The sequence below is a fragment of the Corvus moneduloides genome, chromosome 2 (genome assembly GCF_009650955.1).
Source record: "Corvus moneduloides isolate bCorMon1 chromosome 2, bCorMon1.pri, whole genome shotgun sequence".
NCBI lineage: Eukaryota > Metazoa > Chordata > Aves > Passeriformes > Corvidae > Corvus > Corvus moneduloides.
Genome location: NC_045477.1, coordinates 107,218,994 through 107,243,069, shown reverse-complemented (window position 1 = coordinate 107,243,069; position 24,076 = coordinate 107,218,994). Strand labels below are relative to the sequence as shown.

The following is a 24,076-nucleotide window of genomic DNA, read 5'->3' as shown; positions in this document are numbered from 1 at the left end:
CACAGAGAAACCAGTACTTAGGGCTAAGGTTTTTTCCAGAAAGACATGGCAAAGGAAGCACATCAAGCCAAAACCATAGGACTATGTCTGTGTCATTTGCTCCCAAACATTACCTTCTGCATGATCATAAATGCACAGATGTGTTTGGAAGAGCCAGCCTGGGAAGAAATTACCTCCCTGACTACTTTGGAGGAGATTACTCTCAAACCATCCAGCAACAACTGCTTCTATAGGAAAGATGTAACCCAAGTCCATCAGCTTCATTTATTTATGGTAGTTCTGCTCTGCCAACAGTTCTGTTACACAGCACAAATTCAGGGTGTGCTGCACTGTCTCACACAGGGTGCCAGTTCCAGGACTCCCAAATACTGTCTTATTTCCCTTAGGAGCAGTCATTCTTTAGTTTCTGTATCAAAAAATGAGTACTATCAGACATTTCTATTTATTAGGTATTTAAAAAAATATTTTGTTGACCGAATGTCAACAGTAAATATATCCTGTTACTCAAAGCTTATTTGAAAAAGAAATTGATGCTTTACACTAGAGATTACAAAGTTAATTCTGTTTAGTTTCAACACAGGCAATATACTACACTAGATCAAAAAGGAAAAACAAATCAGATACTGCTCTGATTCTCCAATATAGCCCATAGATCTAACCATGACCCAGTGTAGTTCAGTGCTGAAGAGCTGTGGATTAATTCGTGGTTAGTGAGTCAAGAAACAAAATCAGTCACTGGATCACAGTAGTATCCTTTATCTGTAAATAAGAAAAAGCCTGGGTTTTGTCCTTCCTTTCCCTATACAATGAACTACAAATGGCTACAAAGAATGTTGAAAAGGAATTTAAAATGTGTGAATAAATCTAATAATTGAAGATATCACAGTTTAAATATATGGATAGATAGATATTTAACCTGCATGTATGTATCTGTGGATGTTAGAATCTACAGATAAGGTTGCCATGCTCAAACTGTGTTAAGGACCACAGTCAGACGAGCTGCATGCTTTCCCTTGCTGGGGTCACAAGACTACTTTTTGTGACAGTGGCAGAAGTAAAGGGAAAGACAATTTTGAAAACAATCTTTTTTTCAGCCTGATTTACCACTTTTCTGTCTGAAAGAGGCACCAGTGCATGGTCTACTGAAAACAACCTTTTTTTGTCTATAATTTTCCTCCTAATTTACGGAGCAAATTTTTTTCTGCCTGCACAGGCAAGGTATCATAGATTATGTTCAGAGGGAAGAGAGACCTCAGGTAGCCCCAAATGAGCTAATAAACATCTCTTTGTGACTTGTACTGAAGAGTTTTCCTGAAATGAGAGTGAACTTCAACAGTACAAGCCTAACTGCTGCTTCTCCAGCAAATGCCCCTCCAGTGTTAATTGAGGGACAACTTCTCTCTACAACCCTCATCCTCCAAGCACTTAGAAAGACTCATTTTTCTTTGAATGCATTTTCACAAGTCAGATGCAGACATGGCACAAAGGAGGGGACTAAAAAATTAAGTTCTCCCAAACCTGCAATAGCTTTGGGAGTGCAGCACAACGTCCATCTCCAGACAGAACTGGCAACATCTAGCTGTGTGTATTAATGCTGTGGTGGAGCCAGCGCTGCAAAAGCCAGAGGTAGGGACAGCCTGAAGGATAAGGAAAGCTTCAGCTGTACTAGAGGCAGCTCATGGAAGGAAATGGTAAAGCGAGGTGAGAAGCTGGACCCAGCCAACTCCAGGACCCACTCAAAGCTGTTTCACGTGAGGCATATAAGTGCATGAAGATTAGATGGGGAAAAAAAAGCAAGCCCAGCATTAAGAGTTCAGATGATAAATCCCTCCAGATGGGACCCATGCACCACTGTTCTTTCTGTCCGATCTCGCATTACAAAGGACTGAAGCCACAAAACTGCTCTCAGATCACACACATCCAGAGTCAACTAGATCCTCTTTGAATTCAATTTCAGCAGGTATTAAAAGGAAGGGATTTCTCTTTCAGCTCTTGTTAGCATTTTCATCCCATTCTGGAATTTGTCTATCATTTTTATCTTTTGATTTAGAAATTTTAATAAAGATTGATGGTCTCCCTGAGGAAAAACAGGTGAGGAGATAGCACAAGTCGGATTATATCATCCCAATAAATCTTCCTTTCAAAACAAACACAGCTTTCTCTTCTTGCAAAATACTGCTCTTTAAAGACTATACTTTGTTTTTTAATAAAGAAAAAAGTCTTTCAACTGTGTTAATGATTAGCAAATGATATGGCAGCTCACCAAGATGCTTAGGCCTGTAGCTTTAGTCACTTATCAGATTAATACACATAAATGAAGGATTCTGTATTCTTCATTTACAATGGCTGAAGTCATCGGGTTTAGTGAGGGAAGGCTACAGCACTGAGCCTGGAAAAATGGGGAGGATGGAGAGAGAAACTGAGGAGAAAGGAGCTCCCAGAACACACTCATAAGGATACCGCTGTCTGCAGCCTCCTTTGAGTTGTGAATGATACCAAGAAATAAAAGAGCTCCAGAAGCAGCTTATAAAAATAATTAGTGGCATGAAAAGATCTACAGATGGAAAGACACTGGAGAGGTCTAATGTATTTAATTTAGATATAAGGGCACAAGAAAGAGGTACACAAAGGAATGAATAGTACAGAGCGAGAATTCCAGGATTCTTTAATTATCCAGCTTTGTAATGCAAGAACAAGTGGGTATTCAGAGAAATTAAACTAATTGCAGAGCATTCCCAGGCAATACACAGGTAACCAGCAGAGCTGCTGACCATGTTTCATCACTGAGGCCAAGAATTTAGGAAGAATTAGAAAAAAAACCAAACCACACACCCAGTTCAGTTAATAGTAGCATGTGCAATGACAACATACAGAGCGAACAAACAACACATAAGAAGCTCATGCTTCAAAGGACCTGTCAAAGCCAAGCCTTCCTTCTCTAGGATAAAGCTTCATGTGTGGGCAGTTGTTACTACTTTTTACTACAGTAGTTCTTACACTTTGCTTGAACCATCTGGTACCAGCCATGATTTTCTGATCAAAACTATTTTTCTGCATATTTGAGGACTGCCATTAGGCTCATGGTAGAAAGAATATTCTTTTCCTGCCCTGAGCCCTCGCTCCATGCTACCTCAGCCTGCAGCAGCCCATGACTGGGATGGGAGGGACTCTGCGCTGCTCCCTCCACTGTTACAGCAGAACATTAACATTGACATGTGTTTGTTTCCATGGCCCTGGAACACCTCTCAGAAGCACTTCATTTCCTCTCTAGCAGCAGAAAGGCTCAATATAACTTCCCAAACTGGCTGTCATCCTCAGGTATTTTCACCGCTATTGAAGGGGATGTGTATGGACACTGCTCCACAGCTTTTCTTATCAGCTGGTAAAAAGGGGACACTAATGTAATTCTCCTGCCACTGGCCATAGCTACAGAGTCCTCCTTAAGATGTGGAAGTTGTTAAAAATGAGTCTGTGCGCACCCAGGACCAGTGGTCTGGGCTCGTTTCCAGAGCTGAAAAGAAAACCATGTTCTCCCCTGGGAAATGGGCAGAGGAGTCAATCCTGCACCACACCAGCACCTGGGGAGCATGGGGCAGAAGGGGCACCCTCAGTACCCCTCAGGCCACAAGCATGGGACAATTTTTGCCTCCAGAGGGCAGAGAAACGTAAATGGAAACGATCCAGCTTGCTGTGACTGATCTGTATGCCCGGTCTTTTTACTGAGTTCCCTCGGAGAGGGAGGGAAAGAAGGAGGGAAAAAAAAAAAAAAAAAAAAAAAAAAAAAAAAAAAAAAAAAAAAAAAAAAAAGCCGACGTGATTCATGAGGGCGGGAAGCTTTGTCTGCCTGAATAATGAACCAACGGCTGGCCTCGCCACAGCCCCGCGTCCCCGCACAATCGCATCCGTCTGCGCTTTGTTGCCGGCCCGCTCAGCCATCAGCTGAGAAGTTCATCTGTCTCAGCAGTACGCGGTAATGATGGCAAGGGTTAAATACCGCTTACATGGAGGTACAAAAGGCCAGTATAATTTTATATGAGGCCAGACAGCTGGTTTGTATAATTCCAGTTTTCACAGAGCGTTTTCTTTCCACTGCGTCCCCTTAAAAAAGCTTTTCCTCGTGAGTTAATTCTCTCACTGGAGAATGCCAGTGCAGCTCCAATTATCTCTGAGATAATCCAAAGTTAAATTCGCTGTCAAACTCAGACCTGGGATAAGGCTTCAAGAGAAAACCTCTTATAAAAGTCCTCACCATGAAATCATTTAAAGACAAGGTAGAGAGTTTGTTTTGTGTCTATCCTGTTGCGGTTTTTTTCCCTTAAAAAAACCCTAACCACTGTATGTTTCTAGGAGTTTCCAGATAAGAACATCTGTTTTTAAATAATCTCAGTGCTACTTTGGAGTTTCTACAGCTTACAGTGACACAATCAGCTGCTTTTTATTAACTTATTTGTTTGTGCAACAGCATTGGTGAATGTTCATCCATTCATCGCTGCACATCAAGCAACTGGGGCAGATCCAGTAGTAGGAGTGTTCAGTGCTTGCCAATTCTGGTATATCAGCACTAACTAGTAGCTGAATCATGCTTGCCTTGCCTGAGCAGGCACTCACTGAAGGCAAACACATACACAGCTGCTTACCGAATCCTCTTTCCTCCACATTTTAACAGCTAAAAAGTGAACTAAAAGCATAAGGCAACAACAAGGCATTCAAGGTGCAGATGAATCCTCCGTCCTCTAACTCCCTGTCTCCAAGACTCTTTCAAATCATGAAAGAAATGCCCTTTTCCAGGGATATCCCTGCAACCATGGGTATAGGAAGGAACTGATCCATGAAGACTCTTGTAAATTTTTTTTTAAGATTTTACACTATCATGCACAGCTTTGCAAGGCTTTGGAATACCGTCCTAGAAGCTCTTGGAATTTCTCACAGTGTGAGCTAACAGTCTCTGACTGCCAAAGAGCTGAGGGGAGGGGGCAGAGCAAAGCAGTCTCCTAATTTGATAACATGCTGTATGACCTTCACCTCAGCCCACTACTTGCAGCCTTTGGCACATGACTCGCCTGTCGAGAACGGATGGAGGATACTGGGCATCACTCTTCAATTCACCAGACAAAGAGCAGGAGCAATAGTGGGACTCACAGGTGCAGGGTGTGCCACAGCAGCCCTCAGGAACCAAAAATGAACAGTTTCACTTCAACAATGTGTTATCACAAAAGGGAGAAAGCCCCTTTACTGCACTCAGTCTGACTGGCAAGCTATCTTCCCTGCAAGTCTTCCTAATGGCTCAGAGCAGTGGACTTGATGCCTGTCCTGTTAGAGGGTAAAAAGCATGGTCCTTGAAGCTTTTAATCATGGCACCTCAAGCTCTTAAATGCTTCAAAGACTGGATTATAGAGAGGCACACAGAAGAACCAGAAAATCCCTTGGAGTCCAGTCCGTTTTCTGCAACTATATATATTCTGTAACTACCCCTTTGACAGAACTGTTCTATCCGATCTGATTTTGACTTTTTGCAATGAGTGGAAGTGGACAAGCTGCTTGGCAGCTCTGAAGATGCTGTGCATGATGGAGCGAGGGGGTGTTTCACTGAAAGGCAGGTCTCAATTTGTCCTGCAGTGCCCATTGATCTCACAAGAACAAACTGCAAGCAGTTTTGAAATGTCTTGACCAAAGCACTATTGCTGTCCCTGCTGGAAACAAAAGCACCTTGTAATCATGCCATAAACCAAGAAGTTTTATAACAAGCCCTCTCCTCTACCAAACTGCCACTGTAAATCGAAGAATGGAGATCTCCACCTCCACTAAAATGAACAAAGCTGTAGATCTGGGTTTAAAAGGTGCGGGGGATCTGATTACACTTTACAAGCCACCTGCAGATCTTGAGTAAACTACTATTAATTGAATCACTCTTCTGAAATTTCCTTTAAAGAAAAAGAAAGATACCGACTCATTATGGTTTCTTTGATCCTTTCGAACACAAGCAGCTATATGAAGCAAGTAATTTTCCTTCCTTGGGTCCTCCCCTATTTGCTCCCTGAAGTGTCAGCCTGCTCCAGAAGACAGTCCCTGCTTGTGCCATAACACTGCTTATCCTGCCCATCATCTCTGTTAAAGACCCAGCAGTTCTGTTTAAACTACTAACAAGGTAGGTCCACTGCCATGGGTGGGTAAAACAAAATTATTTCTGATGTTTACCAAGGCACAGCAAAGAACGATCACATCAGGACACTGCTTGTGATTTTCCTGGCCTCTACCACATTTTGGGAAAGGGCTGACTCCTAAGACATCCTGCTCTGTCCATATCCCCTCAGGAATGCCAGTCAAACCCAATGTTCCCCAAAATCCTTTTATGTTAGAGCATCTCTTTCTTGAGAGCCTTCATACTTAAATGATCATTTAAATATTCTTCTGCATGTGCATGATACCTACACTCACTCTATGCTTGCCAACTACAGAAGAAAACCTAATAGTAGTTTAATAACACACTAAGGTGATGGTAACAAAAGCAAAGCTACAGCTTTCCGTAACATTAGATTTACTATATTAGGCTTTTAATACTGCAAGAGATTAACAGTGACAGATTCTCTTGTAGACTAGCAAAAGCTATTGCAATTCTTGCAACTTGCACATTAATCACATTTAAACATGCTGCTAACAGATGGGCATCATGGAGTGCTAGGTCTCTCACAAGCCAGTACTAACAAAAAGCATGTCTAGGAGATCTTGTGGCTGCTACAGTTCAGGGGGATTGTATATCCAGGCACCTTGTTATTGTTTTTGTTGCATATTATCTAGGATTATTAGAAAAGCTCAAGTTAAATAGATGACAGACTTCAGCATACGTGAGTGGGAAGGGAAAGGAAGGGGGGCAGAAAGAGTCAAAACAAGACCACCCACACAAAGTTCCTCTAAGTCCACATTTCACATGCATGATCATGATTTTTCCACTGCACAGGGAAAGCATTAGGTTCTGCACTGCAACTTTTCCTCTGACACTACTACCTGCAAGAACCTTTCCCCAAAGCCCAGACACAAGCCCAAGCTCTGAAAAATGAGCTGCCAGGCTCAAACCTGGCTGGACAGAGAATGACAGCCTGTCCTCCCTCCCCTTTCATTAGTGCAGATGTCACATTCAGGTGGCCCTTTTTGACTGAAGCTGGGAGAGCACCTGAAGAAAACCAGCATTAGTACTTGGCACCCAGATAGAATAAAGATGTTTAATAAACTTCCCAGCACCGTTTTTTAATTAAACCAAGTCCCAAGGTAAAACCTCATCTTTACATGACTGTAATTAACCAGGACATGTTGTCTGTAATGTAAGAAAGCTCAATCTCCTCTATGAGCCAAGCTTCAAAAGAAAGACTGGCAATTGCAAACTCAGCCCAACCTAAGGCTAGTCCTCACAGAGCAAGGCCTGCAGATCTCCTCAGCTCCAGCCTGCAAGGACTCCTGGCTTGCAAAAAGTAAGACTGGAGAATCCCACCTGGGGGTACTGTCTTCACACAGCACCTGAAAACATTTGCCCATAAAGGACAGAAGCACTCCTGATGTGGAAGGGTCTCAGCCTTGCAGATTGCCTGTCATTTACAGAACAGTGTGTCGTGGATCTATCACCCCACAACCCAACTCAGTCTCACTGCTTGTGTGGTAACTCCTCTGAGAGGGAGGATGTGCTGTCACTCTGCCACAGACTGAGAACAGAGTGCCAGAAAGTCTGTGGCAGTACCCACTTCACACTGTGACATTCACAGAACTTAAGGGATTCATGTGAACTAGAAACTTTCACTGCTCAAGAGTGAAAGACAGGCTCATCTTTGAACAGGATGGATGGCCAGAAGTTTAGAGTGCTAAAACTTGGTGATCTGAATGCCACTAACAACCTTCCCTGGAAGTTCTCATGAAAAGTCAGTGGATGAATCCAGGTCTCCTAAGCAATAGTATTTTAGCCACTGGGTCCTCCTCCTCGGTTCCAGCCTGCAAAACTAAACATTCTCAGCTCACTCAGGAGGAGTTCAGCACCTGGATGGGTCTGAGTCTGCTCTACACACCTACCAGCCATTGACAGATAGCAGCTGAGTCCACCTAAAAGCTACCTGCTATGTTTCCTCGTAAACCCCATTCCAGTGTCCAAAATGTGCTTGGCCAGGACCACACTGGCATGGGGCTTCCACGGAGCAGGGTTCACATGATACTCACAGCTGACCACTATGACTCCAAAATACAGCAGAGAAAAGGCTGTACAGACATGAAAGGAAAATTCAGGTGAGCTTCCACAAGCTCTACAAACCTGTAAAATGTTCCCGTAGTGCTATCAGGGCACAAAGCAGTAGAGAGAACTCTATTATGCCAACGTAATAGAATAATATTGGTATATAATGAAAATAATATTGGCATATAATTTAGCATCCTCATACCCAAGGAGTATGATCCGAAAGAAAAAAACAAGAATTACTTTGACACTGGAGATGTAACTTGGACAAAGAAATATTGTAGTATCAGCCAAAGTTTGTCTCAGTCAGCTCCAGCCTTCAATACAAGAGCAATTAATTATGCTATCCAGCATTTAGCTCTAGGGCTCTGTCCATCTGCCTCATGCCACTAGAATCAAGAAGCTGCAGAAGAGCAGACTGCAGCAAACAAGGTCAGTATGTGCCAACTTCTGTAGAGACATATTTAACAAGCCCAAGGTTGGACTGTCTCAAAAGGGAACAAAGGCACGGGAGACATCTCTTTGCAAAAACAAATACAACACGTTCCTTCAGTGCATCTGCAAATGACACGGTAGAGTTGCGCACTTTACCTTTCACTTACCCATCTGTTTTCCTGGAAGATTTGATTTCATTAACTTGGCTTTTCTACATTTCCGTTTTATTTTTCAACCCTTGCTGTAATATAGCTGGGGCAGTTCATTCAAAAGCAAAGTCTTTACTCTTGTAAGTATGCAAGTACCAAAGAGCAGAATTCCCACATCCCTGAGCAAGATGTACCTCACTTCTGATCACCCATTATATCCAGTAGAAGAGTTTCCATCAACACCATCACAGTCTCTGAGTACAAACTAATCTTCCATTGTGAGAGGGAGGGGATGGGAAGGAAGTGAACTCAATCATGAGATGCTTTTGAATGAAGATACAAAGTCAAAACAAGGAAAAAACAAGATACATCAATTACCTTCAGTTTTTACCTCTGTCATGAGAGCTGGAGTACTAAATATTTTCTCTCACTTGACCAGTTTGCTGCTGATGTGGCTGTAAATTTCTTCTCCCATTTATCAAGCTTTTCTATTCTCAGTGACCAATAATATGTTGTCCAGTCTTTCCACTGGTCTTCTTCTGTTATCTAGATAAGTGTTTCTGTGTGTGTATATACATATGTGTGTGTGTGTGTGTATATGTATAAACAAGGGTGTTCCTCCTCTAGTGACACACAGAATTTTGAGGAACAACCTCTTCTTGTTTTTCTTCCTCTTTGAGGAAAACCTATTTCCATTGTCGTTTTAAAAGGTCTGCACAAAAATGGGCACACTTACTTATTTTATGGTGACAGAACCTTTTAGTCTCACAGTCCAAGATGCTGCTTTATCAAGACAGATTTAAAGCCAAACAGGATTCAGAAAGGAAATAAATAATCAGCCTGAGCTGTGATATTTTGCAGTTCCCTCTTATTTTCTTTAATTGCCATTCTACTGGGTTCTTAGGAACAAGCAGATAAATGAAATATACTTTTAATCTACACTAATAATTTGTGTTAAGTTCCACTTGGAGAATTTTATAAATGAATAGTCACATTATAGCTGCTGAATGTAGCTGTAACCCATTCACTCATCTACAGACACAGCACCTCTCAAATACGGGTGCTCATTTCCGTATGTACCTGTAGGCAGATGATTTTATTGTTGGATCTGAGAGAGAATTGCACTCTAAATTTTGCATGTGTTGACAGAGGTCCCTAAAAACATTTACAGCATAAACTGGGTAAATACCCTGGGTCATACGTCATTCTGGACACTGATTCACATCAGCTAACAGCAACAGATAATTAATGATAAACCTTCAGGTGAGTCTCCTAGTCTCCCTTAGGAGAGTTTTGTCTAGAGCACAGCTTATCCAACCTCTGTCTGGGCACCAAGGCTATAACAAGCCTGCAGCAGCTGTAACAGAGGACTAAAAATACTACTGAAGTAATGAAGTAGTGATACTTATTTTAAGCTATTAGCAGAGTAATGATTGCCACAAAATACACTTCAGCTAGAGTGCAATTTGAAAGTACAGGAACTTAAACCAGTGCTTTTAATGTGCCAGGCACAATGAGTGCATTTACAACATCTATTAAAAGCAGGTTATGTTTGGGGGAGGGGGATGATTACATCTTAGCAGGTAGTTTATTTACTGAACAAGACAGCATCACATTAAAGATAATCAATGGAGAATAAACCACAGCTGTAAAAATTAATACTGTTCATTCACACCATGAAGGGAGTGAGGGGGGGTTATCTTTGCTATTAAGACAGAAGTAAAAGTATAGGCCCTGTGAAACCACCATGAGAAGAGGAGTAAAGGATAGGATGGCACAAAATGAAAGTCATTCGAGGCGTAAGTTTCAAAAAAACAATATTGAAAAGAAATAATCAGTAATTCTAGAGGGGAAAGAGGAATACGAACAACCAGTTTTGCAAGCAGCGGAACTAATGAAGCCTGGTTTTCTCCGGCTTTTATGTCATGCAAAGACTGACTTTCACATTGATGTAAATGTGAGCTCCAACTGGAGCACTTTTTTTTATTAGGTTGGAACATTTATTTGGGATTCTTTCCCCAGTGGATTTTCTAGTTTCTAATAAAGAACAAGACCTTTCTCCAAATGCAGCAGGAAGAATCTGTCCTCTCCTTTACTTCGCAGCCTCTTTTACGATTTCTACATTGTGGCGATGTAGTTGAAATTGTAGATGAGTAACAAATATAAAACTTCTGAATGGCTGGTGTGAGATACCCAGGCATACCCACCCCCTTCCCTAGTATACACACAGTGTGCGCTATTCCTTAATACATGTTTTGATAAGAAACAAGGCTAAAAACAGTGCTGCCAGGATAATCCAACTTATGGGGAAAATTTGTCTTTGGCATGCTAACCATGTGCAAGGCTTCAGGCAACTTTCTGCAGAGACCAAGACCTCAGGTTCCTGCAGCAACACTTGTTGCAGGGAACAGTCAATACAGGAGGGGAGGTGAGATCTCCTCAGTGTGCTGAGATAGGAGCCTCTGTGATGATTTTAACTGCTGGGGTACGGGAAGGCCAGGGGAGCTGTGTTTAACACAGTCTGAAGCAGCAGAACCAGCCAGAAGGGGTTTCAGATAAGTATGAGAAAGTCATCCTCCCAAAAAAAACAGGAAAAAAAAAGTTTGCATTCAAAATCTGGGCTTCGCAGAGCTATGTAGCTTCCAGGGGTAAGGCTGGGCATGTGAAAGTCACTGGTCAATACATGATATATGATTTCTTTTTTTAGAAATTAATTAAGATACATCTCTTGACTCTATTCCTGCACACAACACTTCACCAAAGAGAAGACCCTGCCTATGACAAGAACTGGCCCTCTTTTTCCTGCAAGTAAATAAACCTTACAGTGAGAAAAATGGAGCTGCATAGTGTCCATTCTTTTGGACCCAGTCTGATTTGCATGGTAAGCATTAAATCATAATTAATCCCTTGTTTCACTTATTAAATTGCCCCTTATCATATCTCACTAAGTACTGGATGCAGTGAAACATGTATAACATCTTTAAAAAGTTTGCCTCTGAGCATCACAGGGAGTTACTGCTGCCTATCTTGAATTTCATTCATCATGAAGATCTGATTTCTGCAATCATGGACAGTCTGAAGAGAACAATGCTTGGTAGGCAATGCCTTTTTGGAGGGAAGAAAAAAAAAATCAAAAAATCAGGCAAAATTGAGCACGCACAGAGAGCCCAGTTTTGTCTTTAAAGCAATCCAAAGCTTCTGGACACACCGGAATTTTTCAAAGCACCTTGCATATTCTGCTCCTAGAAATGACCCAGTTCTGTAGCCACTGAGACACACATCTTCAAGAAGAAGGATTAGCACCTTTTCCTCCCCAACGCACCCTCTGTCAACTTAAAAGTCAGGTCAACTTAAAAGCCTGTTCAAACATTGTCAAGATGACAAAAAATGCTTTGGGAAGGCAGGGGGAAAAGCTGCGGAGGCCTGAAGACTCTGTGCATATTTATAGCACAAACACACCGCCCCATGCTCATTCCCCATAATCACATGCACACACTCGCAAGACGTCTCCTCCGGACTTTCTCAGGGACTCAGTCTGAGTGGCTGTAGTTCAAAGTCCAACTGCCTTGGCAGCTCAAAAGAAAGAGAAAACCATGGTGGCTTTGTAAGAATTACAGTGATCCTATTAAAAAAAAATATGTCACTCTGCTGGGACTTAACATGGCAGTGCCACGCAGCACTCATTGAATTGAGCAGCATTTCAAGCACACAGCTCCTGGTGTAATAAGACTACAGGCTTAATTAGGTTCCTATCAGTATTGCTTTTCTCCTGCCTTCAGACAAGAAGGTATAAGAAAAGATTGTCCAATACAGATACTGCAATTTAAAGTCTCAAGTTAAGAACACAGTGGGTGTATATCTACTATAAAATCTACCCTAAAAACATGCCAGTTGTTAAGCTAAGCAGTGCATTAGAAGCAGTTAGATATAATGAGAATGTAAATGGAAAGTATTCTAGGGAGATATTTCAGCTAAAAACAGCATACACTGTATGCTATCTTTTATTTTAATCATGCTCTAAGCCCTGCCTTTTTGAACTTTTTATAAATTCTGCTATCTCCCTTTGCAGTTACTTACATATTGGTATATAAATTCAAAGATGAGAAGCAATTAGGACTGAAGCAAAGACTCCCTCTCTTGATGCTAATACATCAAAGGAAGTGGAAAAAACCTTCTCCCCCTCATACACACTGCGTAACACAGAGAGTTTCTGCTCTTCACAGCCTAATAGCTCAAGTAGTTCCAATCGAGAGCCTGATGTCAGCCTCTGATTACATGGATATGCCAAGCAATTGGAAAGAGCAGCTTTTGAAAATCCCAGCTCTCTGACTGCGGCGACCACACAACCCTGCAACAATGCTTTTAAAACACATATGTGTATTACTCACATCAGCTGGTCCTATTTTTTTCCCCACTTTGGACATGGTAACATTGCTACTAAGAGTTTCCTGGGGCTCTCTGCTTGATTTAGGTACAATATGTGTGAAGGAAATGTGTCAGATGAGGGGCTTTTTTAAACAGCCATTGCTCCCTTGCACCCAATCTCTTTTGCTCTCCAGTTAGGAGAGAGGAAGAGCCAGGTGCTGCCTTTAAACAGGCACACTTGAGAAGTCTGCTTTTGCCTGAATGGAGAAGAAGAGGTTGGGACCGGCTCATGGCAGGGATCAGAAAGGACTCTCTCCCATTCTTTTTCTGGACCTTTGCTCATCTCTGCCAGACCAGCCTAATCTGGTCCTTGGAACTGAAGCCTCAGAACAGGTAAACCTGTGTACGAAACGCCAACAAAACCTGATTCTGATGATCCAGAACAGCATCTGAGTGGCACCCTTAAATTGGGTATTTATATTTCCTTCCTGCAAGTCCTTCCCTCAGTCCAAGGACATTTGAGAACTGTGCAAGAGTTTTTGGAAACACTCCAGGCCCTTCATCGTTCATAAAGGAAAACTAACATCTCTTATGCATCTGAATCAAGAGGTGAATGACCTCCCCATGCCCTCAATATGTTATCAGAGTCCGTTTATTTATTAATCACCATATCTCTCCTGTATGAGCAAGGGAAGTAACCAAAAGTAGGAATGACTCCATTTATTTCACTGGAATATTAATCTTTTTTTTCTGTATGAACACACACATTACGCTATTAAGGCTTTAAAATACAAGCATGGAGTTTTAAAGAGGTTGTAGAAATAATTTCTGTTAAACCACTAGATCCACAGTAAGTCTATGTCTCTTATGAGTCTGGTTCTATCTTCTCTGCAGTTTTGCTCCTGTGTAAAAAGGAGCTAAAACATTCCCAGCAGAATTTCTAATAAACCCACTGGAGACTTTTGCTTGGCTCTTGAGCATGAGGCAGAAAGAAGTTCCACTAACTACTATGATATTACACAGCTGTGTAGCTGCAGTGAGGTGGAAATCAAGCACTGAATGTTTTTTGATATCATGCTTTTTAACTGGCAGGCTCTCCATCTAGCAACACAATCCCCAAACACTCAAACCTGGTACATTAGCTTAAGTACTATTTGTGGAATGACAAGCAAGGAGCTATAGAACAGACATAGGCTTTCTGAGCTACACCAATGGAAGACCAAGTAAATGACATTCAGCAAAACTCTAGAAGATTTCCACCTTTATCAGGGAATGGCTTCAGAGGGAAACCTCTGCTGTCTGCTCTTCATCTGTTACCAGGCTGTGCCAGATAAAGTCTAGTGAATCTACCTGAGCACTGAGCCCTTAGAGCCTTTTCACTGAGCCTCTCACTGGCCTTGGCAGGACAAAGGATTTTACGTTAGGCTTTTATCTGCAAAGAGACCAGAGTCTGCATTCCACAAGCTAACACGACCACAGGTGACAACCCCAGCTTTCAAAAAGTTACATCCCTGCCAAAGCCACCTGACAAATTCTATCCCATTACCTTCTATCACATACTAAATGCATGAGAAAAAAATACCTCAAGCCAAGCCTCTGAATGGTCATGTTCCTGTGTTAAAGGTCTTCTATTGCTGTTCTGTAAACAAAGATAAGGCATTTTTCTCCTAAATGACAGTAGTCTAGCTAATGGTGCTCTAGCGAATGTTCCGGTAAAGTGGAGATGGCATCCTTAAGTGAGCAGGTTTTTCTTCCTCTGTCCCTTTGTTGTTCTGACAGCAGTAAAGGTAAGAAGGAAAACCCATACTTTGGCCTCCCTCTCCTTTCCACTCTGCTAAAGTGCCATCAAGCCTCTGCATTTAGAAGAAACCATGCACTGAGGAAATTCTCCAGCTTTCCCACACTCACAACTTGGGTTATTTACATTCATGGGCAAACTACAGGCAAGTGCACCAGAGAGGTGAGCTCTCTGACACAAATGAGTACACAGTGACCAGCACAACACCGAGAAATCAAACCTAGCAAATAAAGCCAAAAGCCCTTCTCCTTTTCCAAAAGGACAAGTGAAGAGGTTGTGTCATTCCATTCAGGCAAGTAGAGAACACAAAGCTGAAGGTGATGGATTAGTACATCCAGTGTACAGCTGCTTTTCTTTGGAGGTTTTATTCTGCACCCAACAAGGACTTGCCAATTAATACAATTTTAGTGTACAAAGGGAGCTCTGAATACATCCTCTCGCTTCATGTCCCCCAGGTTACATTAGTGTGTACCTCTAAAAGTGTAACTATCCTCACACTTAGATAGCCTCATTAATTATAAAGGGCTATAATACAAAGTTAAAGGAATCTTTTCTGGTTTGTCTCCAGCAGCATCAGAGATATTTTTCGTAAATATATCCAACCCATGGAGACCTAAAGCTGCGCCCCAGTACCACAGAAAATTCATACAATGAAAATTGCACTTTAAATCTCAAGAATCTTGAGAAGCTGAGATAAAGTGCAACAACTTGGACTTTTTTTTTTCTTTCAAGATGCATCTACTCTTAAGGTCTTATGTACCTCCCTGAAGATCTCTGCAAGGATGCTCAATGACCCTAAGCCTGCGATAGCCTTACGATGCAACTGAATTCTGAGATGGAAGCATGAAAGTTTCTTGATTCCATTTCAAAAGCAATTGAAATGGACTTCAGCACATTAAGTTAAGAAGGAGGAGGTGCATTATCTGATGAGCTTTGGGTCTAATATATGTTTCGTAAAAATGGTAGGATTGTGGCAGAAAACACATGAAAACCTTATAATGGATTGAACGTTTCCCTGCAGAGCTCAAAACACAAACAGAAAAGCATTATATCAGTGTGGTTAAAAGCCACACTAACAAAAACCCCAAATCAAACAAAATCAAAACAAAACCACCTAAAAAGCAGAAGGAAAGAGACTAAAAGCAAGAGTGAAACTCGCCAGGCTGTTCTCAGTAATCAACTTCAATCAAACAGAATAAATTAATGCAGAGACTAAAATTATAAAGAATCAGTTCACAGCTGTCTTTTTTATCTCAATACTGACACTTCAGGAAAGAAGAAAATCCTATAGGGGAGCTCACTGTAGAGATCCAGAGGCCTCTGAAGAGCAGAGTAGAGATCCCCACACTCGTAAGAGGCTGCATCACTAACTGTTAGCACATAGCAAAATCAGGAATGGAAAAGTGGAGCAATGAAGATACAGCAGGCAACTTCTGGAAACGATACAGCTTTTAGAAAGACTGGCTACTGGTAACACATTGATGCTTTCAAAAAAAAGCCTGGAATGCGTGGAATTCTCTGGGATGCCAGGGTGCAAAAAGGATCTCATTAGCTAGGGCTTTCAAAATCTGCTGCCCGGTTGTTACCGATTATTCAGAAAGCAAGATGGCTTACATCATCAGTTTCTGTAAAGTACTATATTCCACTTAAACTGCCAGATCTCCAGTCCCCTAGTCTGAGAAATCACCTTTCCAAATAAACCATGGAGGCACTGAGTCCCTACACAATAGTCCAGCACTTCTCCTACATTTCCCTATTACCAAGATAATCAAGCATCTAATAATAAAACTGGGCAGTACCACACTGCTCAGTTCTCTTGCTGGCAACAAGAAAACTCTAAGCAACAGCCAGACTCACAACAATAATGTTATTCCCACCTGGTTGTGCTTTAGAAGCAGACCCTGGAGCTGCTCATGATGAAAAGCAGTAAAGTACTTGGAGTGGCAGATGGGCAAAGTAGTTAGTTCAGGAGCTGAACAGAAAAACATTTCTCACCCTTGCTTCTCTTACAGTCAGAGGATGGGAAAGGAGTCATATTTGCAAGATGCTGGCTGGCCAGAGGCTTAAAAGGAAGATGAAAGGACAAGCAGCATCTGGGGAGGCAGAGGCGAGGGACCTTGAGTTTTTGAAGATGACCTGCTTGTGACCGCCCAGAATCAGTCCTTTATTGTGCCTAACAAGGTTTTCCAATCACACTGAACAGTGACAAAAACAAAGGGCAACACATAGGTAAATACCTTTACCAGTAGCTTAGCAGAGGAGTTTAAGTACTTTTCTTAAAGCAAAGTATACACATACTTGCAAATGCTCACCATTGCAAGAGCTGAGAATGTTAAGGCCTTGTGAAAATGACAGCAGTAGTGATAAGCATTACTGGAAAAATGCCAGTTTTAATTTTAATTCTTTGTTAATATTTCCTGAATCCAACATAGATGTTTTAATAAAATAATATGTAATTTTCAATATAATATACATTATTAGGCAAAACTGTATTATATGCTATTTTCAAGAGAACTCCTTTCCTGCTCCCCTTCCCTTTGGTATTATCTCTACAACTGCCAAGGAATGGCATTCTGGGCAAGGAATGCCCCTCTAACCACTGGCTCCAACACCTCTTGAGATGGCATTAGCCCATCATTTCCTTTTCCTAATGCAGCCTGTGCGTCCACAGGGGGAATCTCAGAATGCAGCTGGTTTATGAGGCATGGAGAAAAAGGCCTTCCACTGCCACAGCTCAGTATCTAGGGCTGTCCAGTAGTATTAGTCTCAAATCACTGTGCTGCACTTTAAGTTGGAACATGAAGAATGTCTCACTGTGGCAAGATAGGCTAGTAGTTTTAAACTGACTCCTTGAAAAACGTGTGGTTGGGCTGTACTGTCCTGGTGTTAACATCTCAGTACATGGTCAATGCACCAAGAAGCCCAGCCCCTCCAGATTCATAATATGCAATAAATTCAATGCAGCCATTACAGTCATGCCATGGGTGGGGTGGCTGCATGCCTGTCACCAACTTGCTCCTTGTGGTTGTGAGTCCAAACCTCCAGCCAGTTCTGAATTATTCTTAGATGTGTCATTTGGGCTGGACAGCCAAAACACAGCCCTGAGGCCATCCCATCATTTCCATGCTCACCACAGGAGATAAAAGTCAGTATGCTTCAATGCTAAACTGGTTAGGTCCTGGGCAGATCTGTGATCACCTGCGATATATCTCTTGGTTTCAAAAAAACAACTGGGTGTAGTAACTTGAGTGTAATACTTTCAGGAGTGAATTATGTAGGCACTTCATGCATAAAACAAACATTAGCATAGTCTTGCTGAAAGTAATAATGAAGGAGGAGGCGTCAGCCCAGAGAGGAGAAAGCACACTATCATTATACACTACAGGGAAGATGGGCAGCTTCCTGATAGGCAGTTTTATCTGTCCCTTGGAAACAGTGAGTGGTCTGGAGGCCAAAGGGAGGTATTGCTGTGGGTGTGTATGGATTTTGGGGGGAATGTGAGGAGATGATGTGTAGAGTGGTGCTGTTCAGCTCTGGGTCTCAGCTGAGATGTTCAGATGCAGCACTATGTACATGCAGCTCCGCTGATCCAGCACTGGAGGGGGAGTAAAAGCAACCAGAGCAGGCAAAGAAGTTGACTGCTCATGTATGTTGGATCGGTACTGAGACTTTCACCTTTAGGGAACATGTGGCACAGTGCTGCATGGAGAAAAGTGATGAGGACTGAGAGGTGTGCTTTGAGCAGCTGCACAGCTGCAGGCAGGACACAAACCTACTGGAGGATGGGTGGTGGCAAAGCCCAGCTCTGTGGAGGATCCCTTGGCTGACCAGACCTAGGGTCATCTTACAGCTCTATCAGTGGCACTGTGCCATATACAAGGGGAAGGAGGAACAACTGGCAAACACAGGGAAGACCATGACCAAAATTTTCTCCCCTCTTAAAGAGAGAAGGATTTAAAAGAAAACAGAGCACAAAAAAAAAAAAAAAAAAAAAGGATTCTGCATTTATCATCACAGGGATAAAGCCAGACTCTCTAATTAAGCAGATGACATAACTGTGCTGTAATATCAAGATTTTGCTCTGTGATTTGCAAACAAGCTGCACTTGCACAATCCAGAAAGAAAAAAGCCGTACAGATTAGAACAGCTAAGCTCTGCTCTCACTTACATTAGTATATACCCACAGTTATTCAGCTCAAAAGACCTACAGATGAGAATGTGATACGAGGAGTTTCATTTCCTCAGACAGTTCCCTCACTAGCTCAGCCAAGCCTCCTTCTCATTGCAGTTTCCAATCACAGCCCAGCACTCTGCTCTGATTACACACTCATCCTGAAACCACAAAAAACCTCCCTCAGTCTCATCTACGGCTGATGTATATTAATACATCACCAGCAAAGTCACTGTACAGCTGCTGAGTATGTAGCTTAAATACCGTTGAATACTTAAGGCTTGATTCTGTTAATCAGGACAGCTTCACTGATCCTAGAAGAGTCATGTATATTCTACAGTGCTTGAAAGGGGAGGAAATCCAGAGTACAATTTTTAAAATGGCATATTCATTAAAAACACCTAGAAGAGGGCATGGTCTTGTTAACCCTGGTGTAAACTCACTTTGCTATACTTAGTGGAGGTACTCAGGATTTAGCGGAGTACAGCAGAAGGCAAAAACTAAACCAAATTCTCCTTTCAAGCCATTGCTTTTCCTAAAACAGATACTAAAAGGTCAGAACCAACACCAATCTCTGCTACTCCAGACTTCCAATCCACAGCCCTATGTATCAAAAAAATACATATCCACAAGTGCTTGGGAAGCATATGCACCAGTGAGAGCACAAAATCATTACACTGCTGTGAACACGAGCCATATTCAGCAGAAATCAGCAGCTGTTAGGACTACAGAGCTTGTCACTGCTTTTATAGTTTGGGTGGAGAAGAAACAGGATTCAAGCACTGCTCATAACACAAGTTCCATATTGCCTTGATCTTTATCCTTCTCCCTCCCCCCCCCCGCCCGGCTCTTCAGGGCCACTCTTTAAACAGAAAGAAGTCATTAGCCAAACTTCCTTATTTTATGGCCCCGAAAGTTAGGCAACGACGAAGCAGTTTTATTATTTCTACTTAAGAGCGTAACATTTCGATCGGGAATTCAGAGACACTTCCAAGGGGAAGAGGGACAGGCCGGCAAAGGGAGAAAACCCAAAGATGCCCGAGTGAGGCGGATCATCGCCATCAGCCCCGGTGCCCCGCTGACAGACCTCGTCCCCCTCCCTGGCCAAACCCTTGGCTGCAGAAGATGCGTCCCGAGAGCCCCGCCAGCCAGCTCCTTACGTAAGGCACAAACCACTGACATCATCCCTCCCGCCGGCATCGCCGCGGCGCCCAGCGGCGCCCACAGACCCGACCCGACCCGCGCTCGCCCGTTCCCTTCCCACTCTGCTGCCCCGCCAGGGCTCCTTTCCCACCGACTCTGGCCCCAAACTTTGCACGGCAGATTACCAGGGGACGGCTTTACCCGCCGGGCGCCCCGAGATGCGGTGCGCTCCATCCATCCCGCGGTGCTCCCCATCCATCCCGCATTCCGTGGTACTTACGCACTGCCTCCTGCTTGGGGTCGAGGCCGCGCACGGCTCCCTGGAGGCCAGCGATGCGGCCGTGCAGCGCCCGTACGCGGCGGTGGGTGCCCTGGATGTCAGCCTCGACCTCCTGGAAAAGGGTGCAGGCGTGCCGGGCCACGTCGGAGAGCTGTCGGAGAATCCGCGACAGGGCTACGTTGCTGACCGAGCAGAGGTCCAGCACCATCAGCACCGCCGCCGCCTGCCTCTCCCCGCCGCCGGCCGCCTCGGCGCCCTCGCTCGCCGTCCCCGGCTCCTCCGGCGGCGGGTCCCGCGGCGGCGGTGGTGGCTCCGCGCCCCAGCTCTCCTCCAGCACGGAGGCGGCGGGCTGCCGCCGGCACAGCCGCTGCGGCTCCACGGTCCGCTTGGCGAAGGGCATGGCCGAGCCCTCGGCCGGAGCTTTCCCGGGCTCCCGCGGGCACTGGCGGGGATCGCTGCCCTCCTCCTCCTCCTCCTGCTCTTCGTCCTTCTCCTCCTAGCCGCCGCCGCTCCTTGCCCGCCGCCGTCACTCGCGGACGGCCGCCGGCGGGCGGCTCATCGCCTCGCTCCCTCCCTGCGCGGGGCTCCTGGGCTGCGGAGCGGCCGCCGCGCCGCCGAGCATCCGCCGCCGCCGCTGCCGCTGCCGCCGCGGGGAGCCGGGGCGCATCCGCGCCGCCTCGCTCGCTCGCCCGCTCGCTCTCACGCCGTCCCGCTCCGGTGTGAAGGGGCGGCCCGAAAACCCGGAGAGAGGAATCCCGCGGCCGCGAGGAGGAGCGAGCCGCCGAGCCTCCCGCCCGGGAGCGCGGCGGGGCGGGGGCGGCGGGGGGACCGGGGCGGTGCCGAGCTGCCGCCGCCGCGGGGAGGCGCTGCGGGGCGGGCGCGGCGGCGCGGGCCCGGTGCGAGGGTGGCGGAGGCACCGGCGGCCCCTGTCGGGCGGGGAGCGCTGCTTCGGGCGGACTCTGCCTCCTCGGCTCCGGCCCAGCCCGTCTCCCCTCCGGCGGGAGCACTGCTCAGGTGCGTAGAAGAAGAAAGAGAAGCCGTCTCGAGGGGCAGAAGGGAACCCAACTCAGCAAGGCCCGACTGCTGCGGGAGGGTGGTGCCCGCCCACTGGTGTCACCTCTTCGGGCACCGCGGAGGTTGTTGCACTCCCTGAAGCCAGGTGCAGGCACTTGGGCACCGGCTTCTTAGGAGGGGTCAGGGAAAGCTGGGTTCCCGTCAGACAAGGAGCACTGCTTCTGACGCAACACAGCTCAGCTTGCGTACATACACTCCTGAAAGGTGAACGTGCCTAATAAGCAGGCATGAAATCTGAACACAGACTCTAAATTATTGGTGGTAAATACCACTGAAAGAAGTACTGTAAAAGGAGAGCCGGGCAGATGCAAATGCAGGCATTCCAGTTTGGAAACAGCAGCTTGTTTGCCCATTTGACCTTAACTTGTCATCCTTGCACTTGTGTGTTGTTGTACAGCCTGTCATTACATGACCACATAGAGGCAGCTTTTAATTACCTCTGGTCAAATAGCCTGAGTTGCAGAGAGCATCACTGCCAGCCTGGTGATACACATACCCCACACTGTGCAGATGCAATGACTCTCTCCTGGGACAAGCTTAGGTTCACAGGGGGGATACAGCTGCTTTCACAGAGATCAGAGTCTGAGCTGATGAACGTTGCTGGCCCTAGTGCTGGCTTTTGACATGGACTGTTCATGTGCCTTCATGCTTTGCCTCTGGAAAGGGGAACACACCATGACACAAAGTCAGCTCAGGTCTTTAGCTCAGGTTTCTGACTTGGCTTGAAATGTGTCCCAGCCCTATGCTTGGGCAAGGAGGAAGACACAGAGCCTATCCCAATCCCAGCATCACTTCCCCACGCTTCCTGGAGGGCTTGATGTTCAGGTGTGAACCAGTGGGAGAAAGCAGGGATGTGAGAGCTGCCACAGGTCCAGGGACAATGCTCAATCAGTACTAAAAATATTTCTTGGACCCGAGATGAGCCACTACTAAAATCACTGAGGTATTTGTACCCCGTACTCCTGAGTTTCTTCTGCAGTGGGGAGGCTTTTATCTCTTGTAATGGAGTGTGTACTGCTCTTCCTACCTGGCGGAGTCATGATACATTTTTTATAAGCCACTGAAAGTTATTTTAATATTTCACTTGAGATTCATAAAGCAGGAGGGCACTGTTAAGTCTTAAAGCTTCAGAAAGAGCAGCAGCCACCCAAACTGGTGTGGGATCACAAGAAAAGGACCAAGAAACAGAAGTATAGCATTCACCAGGCAGGGGCAGGAGATACCTCTGAGGAAATCAGCTCGGGCACTCATTCAGCCTCTCTCTCAGGCACATGATAAGCCAGTGAATTGAGCCATAGGTAACAGGTAAAAGTTGCAAGGGGCAGGATTTTAGATTGCACCTTACCACAGCCTCCCAATAGCACCTACTCTCTGATCAGCTCAGATAGGACAAGAGCTGTGCGGCTCTCTTCCTTCTCTTGTAAACTTGATTCCAGCAGTATATCTCTACTCAACCTCAACAAAGCTACTAGAACCCAGTGCTTGCTCTTCATTTACTTCTCCCGGTCTGTTATTACTACTTCACATTTACATAGACTCCATGGTCTCTCTTTTTATCCTATGCTTGGAAAGGTACAGCTTACTTAGAGACACTACTAGTCCCATGACAATTGTGTGGCTTGAATACAGGACATACAGCACCTAACTACACAGGAATGAACTTGTTCAAAGAAGGTTCTGCCAAGTCTGTCCATCTCTACCATAGCTAGCATATTGTCATTTTGCAGGTTTGTAGCATTACTGTCCTTCCCTCTACAAGACTAGATGTTGCATTTTTCTTAATTTTTCCTTGCAAGCAGAACAGACTCCACATGCAGCTTGGGTGAGGGGCACTGGCACTTTCTACCAGGCAAGTGGAAATAACAATTTCATTTTCCTCTGGTCAGAACACAGCTCCTATCTTTGCAGGTGCTGGGGAGTCAGCCCCAGTCATGCACTTACTATGTGTTTTTTATCACTAATATTGTGTGGTGCAAATCCAAATTAAGTAGCTTCTCAGCTGCCCCCAGGATTGCTCTTGGTATGTCTGTTCAAAAGCAGATGTGGTAAGAGGGGAGCAGTCCCAAAGGTTAGCCTCATTTTCACCCAATGGGTCTTTGAAGTCTCTTATAGCAAAAGGAGAGGAAAAATACCTTCCATGGGGGATTTTGAATGTTGTCTCAGTTGTGAAGTGCCCCTCAGAGGGGCCAATCCCTCTGCACTGACTGGAGGCTTCTCTTGACTGGAGTTAAACCTCAAGACCCAGAGTATTAATTTGTGAACATATCAGCCTGGACCAACCAACCACATTGCTAGATTTCAAGAAGCACTTGCTGACCTTAGAGATTGAGACATGTCAGAAAGAATATGAGTCATGAACAGAGATAAATAGGTGAAATGATTCCTTGTGTATTTATTTATGGCAGGAAAAATGTCATGTTGAACTGTACTGCTGTCTTGCATGTGCATGAGC

At 44.5% G+C, this 24,076-nt stretch overlaps 1 protein-coding gene across 3 annotated transcripts in view; it reads right to left on the bottom strand.

Annotated features, from left to right (window-relative positions):
* Positions 1-21,164, bottom strand: part of NHS (NHS actin remodeling regulator) — a 249,527-nt gene extending 228,363 nt beyond the window's left edge. For 2 of the 3 annotated variants that reach the window (XM_032100727.1, XM_032100729.1), the window contains exon 1: positions 20,551-21,164. In XM_032100727.1, coding sequence (XP_031956618.1) covers positions 20,551-20,950 — 400 coding nt within the window. In that variant the 5' untranslated portion in view covers positions 20,951-21,164. The remainder of the gene's footprint in view (positions 1-20,550) is intronic. The other variant, XM_032100728.1, reaches the window with a different exon arrangement.
* Between the last annotated feature and the right edge of the window lie 2,912 nt (positions 21,165-24,076).